Source organism: Diabrotica virgifera, chromosome 3 (assembly GCF_917563875.1).
Source record: "Diabrotica virgifera virgifera chromosome 3, PGI_DIABVI_V3a".
Taxonomy (NCBI): domain Eukaryota; kingdom Metazoa; phylum Arthropoda; class Insecta; order Coleoptera; family Chrysomelidae; genus Diabrotica; species Diabrotica virgifera.
Genome location: NC_065445.1, coordinates 262950630 through 262967536, shown reverse-complemented (window position 1 = coordinate 262967536; position 16907 = coordinate 262950630). Strand labels below are relative to the sequence as shown.

Genomic DNA, 16907 nt, shown 5'->3' with positions numbered 1-16907 from the left:
ACGGGTCATACATTTATTTGTTTGCTGGCCTACACAATTATCAGAATAGTCCACAGAATTAACACAACGTCCAAATTGTTGACTGTTTCTGAAACTTTCTTAAGGTATTTGTAAACACATGTACCGATTTCATTCACAACTCTATGGGCGTTTGACTCATCTCAAACATAGCTTTCAACACAGTTATTCTGAATATTGTATGGTTGAATTAAAAATATTCAATGTCGATTTATAGTAGCAGACTGAGATCTCCCTTTTGGGGCATTGAAACACTGCTTTCAAGTCATACACTGCGACCAGAATTGTATTGTCTTTTTTATCATTTTCTTTCTCTATATGTGAGAGAACTACATGAGATCCGCAATTATCTTTCATTGCTGAAATGCTGCTGGCTCTATTTGTCTTCTTTAAGGCCGTCTCAATAGGCGGGTTATTAATTGCTAAAGTATTTTAAAAAAATAGTTTACACACTTTAGTCTTTACATCAGCAACAATTAAAAAGAAAGCGTTATTATTGTCACGAGAAGGTGCAACGTTCCCATCGGCATCCATTTTAACGTAACGATGTTTTGGGACGACTACTGCAACACTCTTTGCGATAAATGACCACTGTTTTCGATGTTTTCTAAATCCCAGTATTCTTTAAATAATTGCAAACGTCGCTCCTCTGTGATATTTGACCGACATTTGAAAGCAAAACTTTTTCTGCAAGGTAGTTTCAATGTACATTCTGGAATGGATTTCTTTGCCTTTAGTGTTTGATGAGATTTTCCACAATTTATCAGTTTCTTTACTACATTTTTTTGCCAATTATCTTCTTGTCTTCGTCTTTTCTTTTCTATTTTATTTTGACTACAATCTGGATTTGTTAACTTCTGTTGAGGGGCGCTTATATTTTCCTTATCAGACGGTTTACTTTGTATTGGTATAAGGTTATTAAGTATCATTTCATGATCTTCCCTAGGTAGCTGATTCACATTTTCACATAAAAAATTCTCTTGATTTCTTGTGCTAATAGGTAAATCTTATTCGTCAGAACATGAAGCATTTCTTCGATTACGATGTCTTAGTTCTGCATCTTCATAGTCTGGGTCTTTTAAGGAGTCGTCGCTATCTGTAAAGAAAGATATGGTTAGAATATTACCAGAATTAGTTAAAAAAAATGAAATGCTTTTGATTACATTGAATAGAATATTACTGAAATTAGTTAAAAAAAATGAAATGCTTTTGATTACATTGAAATGAACATTAATTGAATACATAAAATTACCTTCACTGAAAGAGCTTGATGAGCTGGTTGACGAGTCAATAGACGAACTACAGCTAGTCGAATCACAACGACTACGATTAGGAAATATTAAGTCAACTTTTCCTTCTGTTAACAATGAGTCGTCTATGTTTGAAGTTCCATTCTGTATGTTTTATGTTGTGCCATTATCTAAAAAACGGTACGTCAAATTTAATAATATTATATAATAGAAGATAAGAATAAAACAAGAAAATAATAGTAATAACAGCCATATACGTAAACCTGTTAGGCATACCCTACCTAACACAGATATTTAAATTTTACACAAGTTATCGGTCAATCGTAGCCAGAATCGGTGATGAATGACAACAAAACCTATCGTCTAATGGGTGCCTAAATACTTTGTAGATAACTAAAACTTACATACCTGTCCTAGTCATTAGAACGGGAATGTTCGATTTCTCGGTTGCCATTGCAAGTTCAAGGATCCTCTTAGATCACGATTCCATCTGAAAAAATAAGTACATACTAGTTATTTATTTTAGTATGAACAATGTAATATTCAAAAATATTCTCCACAAAAATATTGTTTTTTTCTGGAAGAACGAAACATCAGAATGTAATTTGAACTTGTTTTTTGTACTGGGAAAACTTTTATCATATACAACGTGGTATCCTTAGATGACCAAAGCAAAGTTTACATATTTTCAGCAACAGTGTGACACGAAGGTATATACCAATTCACACTCCATGGACATTTTTCAACAACACTGTTTTAAAATAAACTTATCACACTATAGAATCAAAAAATATTATTGAATGAATACATACCTTTGCAATCACAATGTAATATGGTCGTGATATCACTTTTTTGTCGAAAAACTAGGCTTTGCTTGCGGAATGACAACTGTCTTGTCTCGTTTTTGAAGCAAAGCACTCGGAAGAAAGAGATAACGTGATATCGCAATGTAGCACCGTTCCGCTGTTTCTTTTCCTCATACATTTGCTATTACTCACTGAATAGATACCGCGTTTTTGGAGAAAATAAAGTTTGACACGGCGGTTTTAATTATCAAATAAAAAAATATTGAGTTTTTGGACTTGTCACGTTATTGAAGCAAAGAGGCGATAAATAAAAAAGGTCAAATAAGGTCAATGACCAATTTTAATTAGGGTGGTGATTATGGGGTTGCTTGCGATCACTTCTTTGATGAAAAAATATGGACTGACATTCTTTTCATTATAAGTCACTTAATTTTTAAGCCAGAGACTTTTTTTATTTCTGGAGATAGATATTTTTAAGTACTTTAAATTAGCTTCAACAAGTCGTTCTCTAAAAAGGCATAGTTTTCCCGACTTTTGACTTTGAAACTAAAATATTTAGTTGACGAAGAAAAGCCATCATATAATAAAGTATAGCTCGATTACTATTGGTCTTAAAGAAAATTTAAAAAACGGTTTTGTTTATTTTTTCAAAAGGTACATTTTTGTTAAGTAAAGCTGTTTAGATAAAACGAAAACTTTTGGAGTTATTAGCAGAAAATTTTAAAAACATTGATTTTTTCGATATAAAACTAATACTTTCAATAGCGAATAAATCGAAAACTATCAATTTTATCAAAAAAATGTATAAGACGTTTTTTACTTAGAATGAACGTTTTTGCCAAGTTTTGCGATTAAAATATAAGAACGAATTTCCACCCTCGAGATGGGGTGGCAACCACTCCCATGGTAAAAGCGCCTTTCGGCATGATATAGATTTTGATCCTTGGACTATCCACTACTTATTCTCAAATTTTGAAGCAAATCGATACATTCTGTAAGAATTGCGAGGTTTTGTCCTATTTTAAGCTTCATTACTTGGACTATTGAGGAAAATAGAGAAATTGGTAGGAAGAAATATTCATAGCTCCAAAGCCTTTGTCAATGGACTGGCTTATCAGCAGATGAATTGTTACAGATCGTGCAAGATCGAAAACAATATCAGCAAATTATCATGCTACCTCACACACTCCCCATGCCTAAAATTTGGGCACGACACTCAAAGAGGAAGAATAAAATATTAGCTCAACGATCTGAAAATTTGATTTAATTATTTAGATTTTCTCATCAATGTTAATTTTATTTTGACCATGACGTCCGAAGTGGAAGTCGAAACGTTAATAAAATTATTTTTTTACGTTAAATTGTAGCTTATTTCCCAATTAGAATGGTTAATTACAAAAATGTCACACAGAAATAGCTTAGCTTCAGAATAATATTGTTTTTTTCATCCCAAATCATCAACACTTGGAATAAAGCCTTTGTTTCAACTAGCCCACATTTATGAAAACAAAAAATGGTAAATAAAATCCTTCACTGGCAATATTGAAACTAGCAAGTGCATCTAATTTAATAACAATATAGTTTTATAGCGGAATCAAATGGAAAAGCTATATTGAATATTTATATTGAATATTCCCTTGCTACCTTTATCTAGCAAACATAATTTTATTGTATTGGAAAATATATTTAGATTGCTCTATGTCATCTGATATTACAATCTCGGTGCAATTTCTAAATCAATATTTATTTATATAGAATTTATTTTAAATAAAAATTTTATAGATGGAGAATATGTATTGTTAGAAAAAAAAGTATAAATTGGCCTTAGACTACTACTAAACTCCCAGTGCTACGAAAATATAGAATAAAGAATTAAAAAATCTAAAAATGAACAACGTAACTTATGGCTCACACATTTTGACCTAATATGACAGTTCAAAGGAAAATTAATATAAACTATACAATTAAGTAATAAATAAATTAGAAAAATAATAATTGAAAAAACACTTACGGTCTTTACTACAAAAACCCATTAATGTAATGCGAGTATATCCAGGCAGATCACAAAAAAATGTCTAGTCAAGTGTTTCGATGACTTGTTCCTTGCTTTAGCAATGCTGTATAACCTTTTCATCCCTTCCAGTGTTTCCAAACATTTATACAGCTGTACAGAAGATACAGCAGTATCTGCAGTACGTTTCTTGTAAATCTTCTTGTGTATATTTGCTTTAGACTTGCCATATATTTTTCTTCTATCTATCCTTCTGTTTCTTTTTCCCTAGGAGGCCGTTTACTAGATGTTTTTCCCAGCCCTTTCTCTCACACTCGTAACACAACTTTACGGTTAGTTTACCACAAGTTATTGACCGTATAGAGAAGAACAGGTAGGTAAAGAGAAGAAAGTTGAACTTACAATTAAAGAAAACAAAAATGTGTGTGTACTTTGTACGCACGTAAGAAGTTATACTTCTATTATATGATTATATGATTATAAACGAAATTAATATACTTTTTATTTATATTTTATTTAAATATTAAACTAATTTATACTTACTACTTCTCAAACATTTTTATTAAAACAGTGCCAAAAATTAAAATAATAAAAGAATAAAACACACACAAACACATTAAAAATGCCACAAATGATTTCTGAACATTAATTGTCGGAAAAATTTTTAACTAAATACGTATTTTCTGAAAATAAAATTATATAATAAATATACTTACAATCATAAAATGTATAAAAAAAAAATAAAAAATAAAAGTTTCTATTGGGATTCGAACCAACTTACCACGCGGCTGGTATTTGCGTTGTATTGGGATTCACTCGCATTAAAAGCTTCGCCAGAGAGACAGTTTGTCATTATGTGCGAAGATCGACTAACTAAACGGATTAAACTTTTGACATTTTTAACTTATGTAAATCAAATTATTTTGATTTTGAATTGAAATGATTTAGAATTGAAAAAATACAACAAAACATAGAGTAAGAAAACAATATATTAGGTGAATATTGATAGAAATTTTGATGGTAATCAAATTATGTAAATAAAAGTATTACATACTACTTATGTATTTTGGTAGGTTCAAATAGGTAGGTATCGGAGCCCGTATAACGACTAATAAATTTCGCAATCACTTGCATCGTGCAAAGTGGCTATGTTCAAATATCATAACAAAATTTGATCAACTATTTATAAAACACTTACCAGTGTAAGATTCTTTAGCTTTGAATAAGCGAGATCTGCGGCACTCATACTAGTCACAGTTTGATGGGCTTTCACATTGGCATGCAACAATCATCTCTTCTATGTAAATAAGTCCAAAAATATAATATGAAAACTATTTAAAAAGGCAGTATTAGCATTAACGCAGGCATAAAGGCAGCACCATTAACTAACTTTTTGTTTGTTTTTTCTCTTCCTACAAATTTTAAAACGCAACAACCATACATTATAACCAAACCACAGTCCCACAGCTGCCATATTGGATAATTTTTGTCATGTCATTTGAACATCCAATCAGAACAAAGTTATAATGCGCATGCGCCCGGTCGCTAGGTTTTACCATATAAAAATTCACCGTCATTACGCCCGTAACGAAGTATAACTTCAAAAAGCTACAGTATCTCTCACATGTGATGCGGGGAAAGATAGATGGCAAACGAAGCATCGGAAGAAGACGAATTGGACGGCTGAAGAACCTGAGAGAATGGTTTGGATGTAGCTCAAAACAACTATTTAGAGCTACTGCCTCAAAAATTAAAATAGCTAGGATGATTTCCAACCTCCGTAGGTGAGATGGAACCTGAAGAAAATTGACCGTATCCTTTTCCTCAAGCTCTTCCAGCTTTTTTCTCTCAAACAATCTGGCCAAATCCTTATCCTTAACTTTCACCACTTTATTTTTTGTTGGCCTACTTGCTTTCCTTTTCGCCTCACTTTTTTTCTGGTCGGTGTTGTCACACTATTACTGGTCGGTGTTGCCTATCCATTTCTGCCATTACCGTTCGAACTACCATATATTAACTTGTTTCCATCTCTAAGATCTCTCGACTTACTAGCTTTCCAACAAGTTTCTTTACCTTTCCTTTACCTGTAATACTATGCTCTTTAGCCCCTCCGTTCTCTAAGAGATAGTCCTAGCTCAATGTTCGCACGGGTCAGGAGAGGCCGCAACTAGTCTCTAAATTTTAGCAAGGTTTTTACAGCCGAATGCCCTTCCTGACCCAAACCCTCCTCCGTTATCCGGACTTGGGACCAGCACTGAGAGTTATTGAGCTACTTAATTCACCCAGCAACTACCAGAGGCGGGGTTAAATTTTAAATAGCCAGAGCATCTCATTCATTCATTCATTAAGCAATACAATCCATAGGGATTATTGCTAAAGCATGTCTTTCAAAATCCTCTTCTTGGATGAGGTGGATTACTCCTCTGTTATTAAATAACACGTTGCTATGTGTCTTTGCTTCTATCGTGACTCTTTTTCATTTCTTCCTGTCCTTGAACCGAACTTTCCAGTCTTTCATCTTCACTGTTCTTATGTCTTCTTCTACATCATCCGGCCATCTCCTTCTAGGTCTTCCTCTATACCTGGGCCATAGTGGTGTCTAGTTAGTTATCCTGCTCAACATATTTGAGTATGGACGTCTCTGCATATGTCCTATCCATTCTGTATCTGACTTTATTTTCTCTCTTTAATTCTTCTTCTTTCATTCTTATTTCTCCCTCTCTTGTCACATTGCAGCCCAGTATTGTTCTCAATATTTTTCTTTCAAGAAGGCTATTTCCTTCTTTTTTGTTAATTGTCGTTGTTTTCATCCTATATGTAAAAACAGGTCTTATTAAGGTCTTATATAGGTTCATATTTATTCTCTTACTTATAGTCGAGGAAATAAAACTGAAAAAATGGCAAAACCTCGCAATTTTTTCGTCCAGCATCGATTTGTACAAAAATTTGGGATTAGGCTCATTTACCCTCTAGTTCATTTTCTATATTGAGCCGTTGTAAGCTTTTGGATTTTTAAGGGTGAAAACTACCCATAAAAAAACTACTTGTAAAAAATTATACAATAGCATTTTAAACTTTAATATTGTCAAGATTTGGTTCTTATTAGTTACATCATGATTGTTTTATGCCTTAAGATATACTATCATAATACTTTAACCCTTCAAACCACCCTTGTTGGAGCTATATATAAAAAATTACTTATCCTAAAAAATAATTCCTATTTGCATCGATTTATATAATAATTTGGGATTAGGATCATCTCACCCTGTACTTTAAATTCTATAACATTCTCAAGGGCGTTGATTATTTCTAGGGGTGTACACTACCCCTTATTTTCAAAAATTATATAAAAACATTGTAAACTTTAATATGGGTAAAATTTGGTTTTGATTTGCTAAAAATAATGATTGTTTTATGCTTCAGGATATAATATAATATTTCAACCCTTAAAAATCACCCTTAAGAAGATTACAATTTTTATAAGTAGATAACTTAATAGATCTATGCAGAAAAAAAAGTATAATTAAAAAATTAGAAAAACATTTATTTACACAAAAATACGAATTTACAAATATGTAGAAGTACAAAGATACAAACAGCTTTTAAGTCATCTTCCAGTATACGAACCAGTTCTGAGGTATTTATACATGCGTTGAAAATGTTCCATAAGCGGACTATATATAAAAAATAAAATTTGTTTTATAAACATTGATCCATCATTTTTGGCGATAACAAGTATTTTCAAAAATTATTTTGTAGGATTTTTGAAGAGCTATAAGACTGTGTAAATTAAATTTTGTTAGATCCCTTAATTTTTAATTGGGGTGGGTTTAAAAGGCTCGAATAAGGGGGTGTTTGCTCGTAAATATAGGTTTTAAACAGCTATATCTTGCTAACTGTCCACTGTAATGAAAATCTATGCACAATATAATTTTAGGTATTAAAAAACTACTATTTAGTAGTCTATTTTTTCGTAAAGAAAAGCAGGTACCGACCTTTTTTTGATCATAAGTCGCTCTATTTTCATGCTAGAAAAACTTTTTATTGTTATTCTTTAAAAGGTTTAATTATATACTTGAAAATAGATAACTTAAGTTTTCCTCGAGAAATGCAAAGTGTCTTTTTGGCTTTGAATATTTCAAATTATGCATTTGACGAGAAAAGCTAACTTTAACATTCCGTATCTTGGTTTGTATTGGTATTAAAGATATTATAGGAAAATAATTTAGTTTGTGTTACTAAAAGATACCATTTTGTTATCTATAGTTTTTTTGATTAAATGCATATTTTTCGAGGTATTCTCAAAAAACCCTCTAAAAAAGTCGATTTTTCCGACGAAAAACTGTAACTTTCAAGCGCGAATACCTCGAAAAATATTAGTTTTACGAAGAAAATGTACCAAACGTTTTTTTCTCAGAATTACTTTTTACATCGGTTTACATAGTTAAAATGTAATAAAAATTTCCCACCACCCTTGGGGGTGGCAACCACCCCCAAGGTTTTAGCGTACAGCGACATGATATAGAAAACGATCCTTGGACTATTCCCTACCTTCTGTGAAAATTTCAAGTAAATCCATGCTGGACGAAAAAATTTCGAGCCAAAATGCTTCATTTCCTCGACTATTAGAGTCTTGCTCCTCAGCAGATTTTTATTCATTCCATATGCCTTTTTGCCTTCAGAATTCTTTCCTCTGTTCTCTTTTTTCGGCTTTATCTATTGTTACTCCCACGAAGCTTAAGGTGGATGCAGTTTCAAATTGATGGTTCTGTGTTATTAGATATTTCTTAGTATTTGTGTGTCTTTGCCTATCGTCAAGTATCTTGTTTTGTGATAGTTTGTCTTTAGCCCTGTTCTCTTCGCTTCCTTATTTAATTTTTCAACTGGTTTTATAAGTGTCATCTTCGTCTTCGCTATGATGAGTAGATCATCTGCATATGTTTCTAGTTAAAGTTGATCTGTTAATAATGTTTTTGTTTGCAAAGTTTGTCCCCGTTATTATTACTTCTAATATTAGGTTAAATAAAGTCGGTGAGATAGAGTCACCTTGTTTCACGTCTTTTGAAACAAATAAAGAAAACTTATGTTAGAGTGAAAGTCAAGGGCGGATCCAGGACCGATTTTCGGGAGGGGCCTTAAACTTTTTTTGGGGAGGAGTACCAGAAGTACGGGGGGTAATTTTTAAAAATTAGGGTTACAATGGTGAGTTTTAAGTCACTTTCCACACACTTTGAGAAGTGCCTTAAAACTCACCATTCCTGCCATAGTACCGATTCCTACACATTTCTTCGGATCCAAGTGCAGTTCTTTCAACAAGTTTAATACAATTTTTTCCAATACTTCTCCTGCCAGGCCTCGTTCTTTCCCTCTTTCTTGATTTTCACTAATTATTTTTAGGTCCTCATAAGCGGCAAAGAATTTGACAAAGTCTTCACGAATGTTGTTATTGTGTATGTATCCCAAATTTAGAGAAAGCTGTTCCACGTGGGATACGTCAGTCGTTTCGTCAAATATTATTTGTTCAATTATTTCTTCACCACAACATCTTATTAATTGATTTTAACTGCTGCTACTAATGCATGTTGCTCAGGAAGATACTGTGGATAGGTGTTATTTAAGAGTCTTATCTCCTGATGCGATTTTAAACCTTAACATTGTGGTGCTAAGGCAAAACCCGATATGTAAAAAAACGTGATTTTGCAGCAGATGAGTTTAAAAGTTCGCAGTGTTTTTGTAATAGTGGACATATCGGAAACAATTTTATTATCTACTGGTTACATGGATGCGTTTAGCCATGTAGGGTTTTGTCATCACATTCTTCATCGCTCAATGTACATATTGGCATTAAAAACGAAAAATCGATAATTGTTGACATATCGGGTTTTGCCTTAGTACCACAGCAATTCCCCTCATTCCTAGGTCCAGCATCTTCGTCCAGAAGTATAAGGCCATCATCACGATGGTCTCTTAGTTAGAGGAATATTTTGTCGACCTAAGAACACTATAGACCCTACTATTGGTCGTAGTCTTTCTTTATTTTCTGTTTCTGTTTAGACCTCCGTATGACAGCCCTGGGCACTAAGGCTATCTTCTCCCGGTGAGGGTGGTTATCCCTTATCCGAGGGGTGGAATAATTGATACGCTTTTACTTGTTGAGTTGTTTTATTTACACTCGCATTAGCATAAGCTGGTAGCACCGCACCCAAAGAACATCTCGTGTAGAAAGAGACACAATCTTTAATGTGGAAATATTACGTCTGATCACCAAAATAGAATGACGAATGTCTAATATAATGATATGAATTCCCTTGTTATAGTTTTACTGTTTATATATTTAGAAATGCCTATTCAGCATCGACCATGAAAAGTGTTTATAATTGACTCTGCAATTATTAGTTGAATCGTGATCTAGGATAACAATATTTATATAATCGAATGAAGGTTGTAATATTGTTATGATGACATAAATAACTGAAAGTAATTATCGTAGATAATTACAGGGTGTTTTTAAGATATATCTACTGAGTACAGATGGATTCTTGTACACCTTCCCTTTTTAGGAATTTTCCGACTACGGGGAGGGAAATTTGCAAGTCGTGCTACCAACCCATACTGTGTTGTAATCAATACAAAAAATTTATTTTATATACAAACTTCCTAAGCCTACGCAAATACATAAATAATATAAAATGTTCGTTTAACAACATTGTTTCGTAACACTTGTCACTCACTGTGTTTTCGGATTGTAAGCATATAATCTATTCTTATGTATTTCCTTGATTTTATTGTTTTCTATTCTGATTTTACAATTAACGTTATTTACTTCTGTTATCGTGAAAGGACCTACATAAAGACTATCAAACTTACCATTCTCTTCCCTTTTTACAAGGACTAGGTCTCCCATTTTAAAGTGTTGTGGTGTTGCTTTGAGCTTATTCTTTTCTTCTTGCCGCTCTTTTTTGTCTTCATTGCTTCTAGTGAGGTGACCTATCGTGTCTATGTACGCTGTGTCCTCTGGTTTCGAAGAAGTGTCCGATATCACGTCTTCTTTGACAAGTGTTCTATTCGGTTTGTTAATGTGACATTCATGGCATTGTTTAACGTATTTTCTTACGTCTTTTTCTAAATTTTTCCATCTAAATCTTGCTTTTAGCTTCTTTATTAGTCTGTTATTCCCTACGTGTCCTCCGAACATCGGGTGATTATGGTATTCTCCTATTAATCTGTGTTTTTCTTTGTCATCTTTTATTGTTTCTGGTACTTCACATATGTATATTTCTATATTCTTCAATTTTTTATTTCCTTCTTTAATAAATTCATCAATTGTGCACATTTTAAAAATAATATCATTTACGTATATTTTTACTTTACGTACTGCATTCTCTACCGCCAGCTTATCAAGCTGTACCAACGCTTGGTTTAAATCGAAATGATTCAATCCTGTGGTTATGCTTTTGCTGCATTTTATTTTGTTTTTGGCCCTAATGCTCAGTCTTGGTGAGATTAGTTCTGCTCCAAAGGACAAAATTGGTAGTCTATGCGCCTCTAAATTATTTAGTACCTTCCTTACTGTCTGTTTGGTGGCTTCTGGCTGTAGTGCGAGTTCACTTTCAGCCTTTGTTTGTCTTGCTTCTTTCTCCCTTTCTTTTGCTTGAGCTCTTGTTATAGCTAGTATATGGGCGTTGTCTATGTATAGGTTTTTTAGTTGATGCAATGTTATTCTTGAAAGGCTGTCTGCGTAGTTACTTTTCCCTGTTATATACTCTATTTCGAAGTCATATTCTTCTAGGTCTAATCTGATCCTCGTGAGTTTTGAGGTTGGTTCTTTCATTGCAAATAGGTGTGTCAAAGGTTTATGGTCTGTTTTTACTTTGAATGTTGGTGCTCCATATAGATAACATTTAAAATAATTAATTCCCCAATAAATCGCTAGTAATTCCTTAACGATTATAGGTTTATTACATTCTCCTTTACTAAAACTTCTTGATGCATATGCTATAGGTAGGTCAATTCCGTCGTAGTCTTGACTTAGGATTGCTGAACAACTCTCATTGGATGCGTCTGTTGTTAAGATAAACTGTTTGTTGAAATCAGGATATTTTAAAATTGGTGGTTTCGTCAGAGATGCTTTAAGCTTTTTGAATGCTTTTTCACACTCCTCGGTCCACGAAAATTCTACTCCTTTCCTCGATAATTTGTTGAGTGGTCTGCATATTTCCGCAAAATTTTTAATAAAACGTCTGTAATAGTTGCAAAATGCTACAAATCTCTTTGTTTCTTCCGCTGTCTTAGGTGTCGGATATTGTTCAATTGCTGCATACTTTGCTTTGTCTGGTGATACTCCCTCTTGAGAAAGATCATGTCCTAAATATGTTACTTCCCTTCTAAAGAATTGACCTTTTCCTGGGTTAAGTTTCAAATTGAATTTTCGACATGTCTCGAATGTCTTTTTCAGGTTGTCTAAGCGATGTTTTTCGGATATTCCAATTACTACGATATCGTCCATGTAAAGAAATGCTTTGTCTGGTGTTAATCCTGAAAATGCTATTGACATCATTCTTGAAAAGCTATTTGGGCTTACATTTAATCCAAAAGGTAATCTGGTAAATTGAAATGCTCCATTTTCTGTGCTGAACGATGTGTATTTTCTCGATGATTTTTCTAATGGTATCTGGTGAAAGCCTGACATTAAGTCTATAACTGAAAACCATTTTGCTCTTCCTAGTTGATCTAATATCGAATCTATTCTTGGTAATGGAAATTTGTCTGTAACTATCTTCTTGTTCAGTTGTCTAAAATCTATGCATAATCTCCATGCTTTTCCTCCATCTATAGCTTTTTTCGGTACCAGTACTACTGGGCTGTTGTACTCGGATGTAGATGGTTCTATGATTCCTTGGTCTCTTAGGTTTTGTACTTGTCGATTTAATTCCTCTGTTTGCGCATGAGGTGTCCTATAATTCTTGATATATACCGGAGTTTGGTCTTTAACTCTTAGTTTTTGTTCGTAGAAATTGTTACAGGTTAACATATCATGCCTTAGGGCGAATATGTCCGAATATTCCTCGCATAACGATACTAAGTTGTCTCGTATGTATTCTGGTATGTCTAATTTCAGTGATTCTCGTAATTCTTTTTTCCTGTCCTTGCTGTCGTTGACTAGCCTATATATATTGAATAGTTTAATATCCAACGTCCTGATTGTGCTTGCGTCTACATTTACTGTTTCGTACGTTGTGTTCAAAATTTTGATGTATGGATTATTACTTGAAATAATTGCTCTTGCTATGAATACTCCTGGTTGTATTTCTTGCTGTTCCACTATCCTGTCTTTCTTTAACGTTTGAAAAATTTTTACGATTCTGTAAATTTCACATCTAGGCGGTATTATTATGGTGTCATTGTCTATATTATCCAGAATTTTCGTACTAATGTAACAATCGTTGTCCTCTGTAATGTGCATTTTAAGGTTTGCGTAATCTAGTATACATTGAAAGTTAGAAATAAAGTCTCTCCCAATGATTCCGTCTGTTGGAATTGGAAAGTTAGGTTCTACCAATTGAAAGATGTGTTCGAATCGAGTTCCTTTTACTTCGAGTGTTGTCTCAACTTCTCCCATTGTTTGCAACTCTCCTTTAGTGACTCCTTTTATTTTCGCCTTTGTGTTTGGTTTCACCTGTTCCTTCATAAAATCTTGTGAACATTTTAGTATTGAAATATCAGCTCCTGTGTCTATGATAAAAGTGCTTGTGTTTTCAAGAATTCCTGTTTTCATTCGTACAAAGTTCGTTAGGTTTAGGTCGAAGTTGTAAATGTTATATTTTATTTCTGCCTGTGTGCTTCCAACTTCTTGTTCATTCAAAACCCCAACTGCTGGTTTTCTTGCTCTTCTTGACTGTCCTCTATTTCTAGTAACCTTACGTTCCTCTTACGTCCGCCTCTCTGGTTTCCTCTGTATGTTTGATTGTTAAATTGTCTGTATCCTCTGTTCGAATAATTTCGTTGATTGTCCGTTGCTCCTCCTTCGTTCCGTTGTCCGAAGTTATTTCTTCTTCCTCTGTCATATTTGTTATGGTATCCTCTTCTGTATTGCTGCTGTCCTCTCCTATTCTCGTAGTTTGTCCTATAATTTAAGACTCTTCCTTGTGCATTTTCTTCAGTCGTATCGATCGACAAAAATTTAGATACTACTTCCTGCGGTGATGTAAAGTTACCTGCTTCTAGTATTAGCTTAGCTTTCTCTGCATTAGCGTTTCGTTTCATTGTTGTTACTACAGCTTCCGTCGTATATTTCTTTGCTAAGTCAAGTGGCATTCCTTCCACTATGTATGCTACTTTTAATTGTTCTGCTAACTCTTCCACTTCAGATGCGTACACTGCTGCATCTCTATGCCCTTGCCTTTTTTTGGCTAATTTGGCTATTAAATTCTTCGGATTATCACCTTTTAATTCTTTCTTTAGTGCTTCAGCTATCCGTGGAATCGTATCTTCTGTGGTTATTAGGTTCCTAGCCTTATTGGTGAGTCGCGTTTTTATTAGCGTTACAGCTGTGTCTTCATGACCTTCTGCCAATTTTCCAAGTAGTTCTAATGCGTCTAAAAATGGTTGTAATTTCCCTGCGCTTCCATCGAACTCGTTGGGCAATATCTTGCTTGCGATATTCAAAAATTCATTGATTGTCAAAGCCATGTTTAATATTGTTATATCTTGTTTTATGTCACCTTTTTTCTCTTTTATTTCGTCGGTAATTATTTCTTCTTCTCCTTCCTCGTCGCTTTTTTCCTTCTTCTATTTCCTCATCGCTTTGTTCCTCTTCAACTTCCTTGTCGATTGGTTGATGTATTGAACTTGGAACCACTGTTCTCACATTTACTGCTTGAAATGATCGTATAACTTTGTCTCTGATTTTTCCAAAATATTTGTTGCACGATTCCCTTTGTTTGTCCGAAAGTGCTTCCCAGTTTTTCCTAGTCAATTGTGTGAACTTGTTATAAGCTTTAATTAGCTGTGTCGTTACTTCTTCCTTTATGTCCTTAGATTTCGGAACTTTTTTCTTTAAGACTCTTCTGCTTTGCCTGTCTATTTCTTGTGCAATTTCCTCAACTATTTTGACAAAATCTTCCCAAGTAACTTTGTTGCTACTCATTTATACATAATTTTTTTTCTTTCAGCTTCTGCACTTCTTAGCGAAAATATAAATTCGATAGTCTTACGGTGTATATAGATATGTAGTATATAGATATATAGTAAAAAATATAGAGATAAAATAATACGTCAATATATGGTAAAAATATGTAAAAATTGCAGTAGTAATAAAAATTCAAAAATAAATAACGTTATATTAACCCTTGTAAATAAGTAGTTAGAATAATAATTTAAATGTATTATGCATATAGCGTATATTTGTTATATCGTATATTTATTTTGATAGGTATATTTACGATAGCAAATATTAAGATCATAAAAAATTGCAAAAATGTACTAAAAATCAGTAGTCAAATAATAAATGAATAAAAGTCAGCAAGGATAAAGTATACGTTGATAAATATGTAAAAATCATGTAAAATTGTATCATTGCGTCCTATAATAACTTAATATGAGGGTAAAAAAATCTTTTTATATTGATAAATATTGGTAATAGAATAGAATAATTAAGTAAAAATAGGTAAACTTGAAACATATATTAATGTAATTAAGGTAGCACATAATGTTTATACTTTATACTTTATATTAATCAGGAAATACCATAAAAATAGCTAATATGAACTTACCACTTTTACACGTCTTTGTTCGTATCACAAGTCCTCGCTGCACGTTCCATAGCATTGTCCATTTTCCATTGTCCCACGATGTTCCATCTCCATACTATTCCCTTTTCAGCTCCGCGTCGGCCTGATGTCTCCATCCATTTTACATACCACACTGTTGTCTAAGGTGGTCTAGGTGCCTGAACATTGACGTGTTTCTTCATACCTGTCCTGTTCACCAGTCCTGATTTCTTCCCTGGTTCTGGATCGCCATATGACAGCCCTGGGCACTAAGGCTATCTTCTCCCGGTGAGGGTGGTTATCCCTTATCCGAGGGGTGGAATAATTGATACGCTTTTACTTGTTGAGTTGTTTTATTTACACTCGCATTAGCATAAGCTGGTAGCACCGCACCCAAAGAACATCTCGTGTAGAAAGAGACACAATCTTTAATGTGGAAATATTACGTCTGATCACCAAAATAGAATGACGAATGTCTAATATAATGATATGAATTCCCTTGTTATAGTTTTACTGTTTATATATTTAGAAATGCCTATTCAGCATCGACCATGAAAAGTGTTTATAATTGACTCTGCAATTATTAGTTGAATCGTGATATAGGATAACAATATTTATATAATCGAATGAAGGTTGTAATATTGTTATGATGACATAAATAACTGAAAGTAATTATCGTAGATAATTACAGGGTGTTTTTAAGATATATCTACTGAGTACAGATGAATTCTTGTACATCCGAGAGTCTATCTGGTTAATGACTGACTTTTGAGTGTTGCGATAACTTTTTAGAAAATCCAGCTCAACCTGAACGCACTCCTTGTGGTATGATGTTTTTTCATGGGTTTATATGACTATGACTCCGTCTTTGCTCATTAGTTTGGCGAAAGATGTTAAAGGTTTCGTGACAAGGCTTTGGGCTGTCATCCCGTTATTGTGTCCATATTTTTCATTAGAAAAATGAAACGCAATATTTGTAAAACAATTCCTTTTGACTGTGCGAAAATACCAACCATTTCATTTGTTCTAAGTGCTAGTGACCCAAGTAACGCTT

The 16907-nt window shown here is 33.4% G+C and overlaps 1 protein-coding gene across 1 annotated transcript in view; it reads right to left on the bottom strand.

The window, feature by feature from the left end:
- Nucleotides 1-1025: 1025 nt before the first annotated feature.
- Nucleotides 1026-16907, bottom strand: part of LOC126882739 (uncharacterized G-patch domain protein DDB_G0278987-like) — a 144874-nt gene continuing 128992 nt past the window's right edge. The window contains exons 2-3 of the mRNA XM_050647728.1: nt 1271-1412; nt 1026-1114 (exon numbers count right to left, since the gene is read on the bottom strand). Of these exons, the coding sequence (XP_050503685.1) occupies nt 1026-1114; nt 1271-1412 (231 nt within the window). The remainder of the gene's footprint in view (nt 1115-1270; nt 1413-16907) is intronic.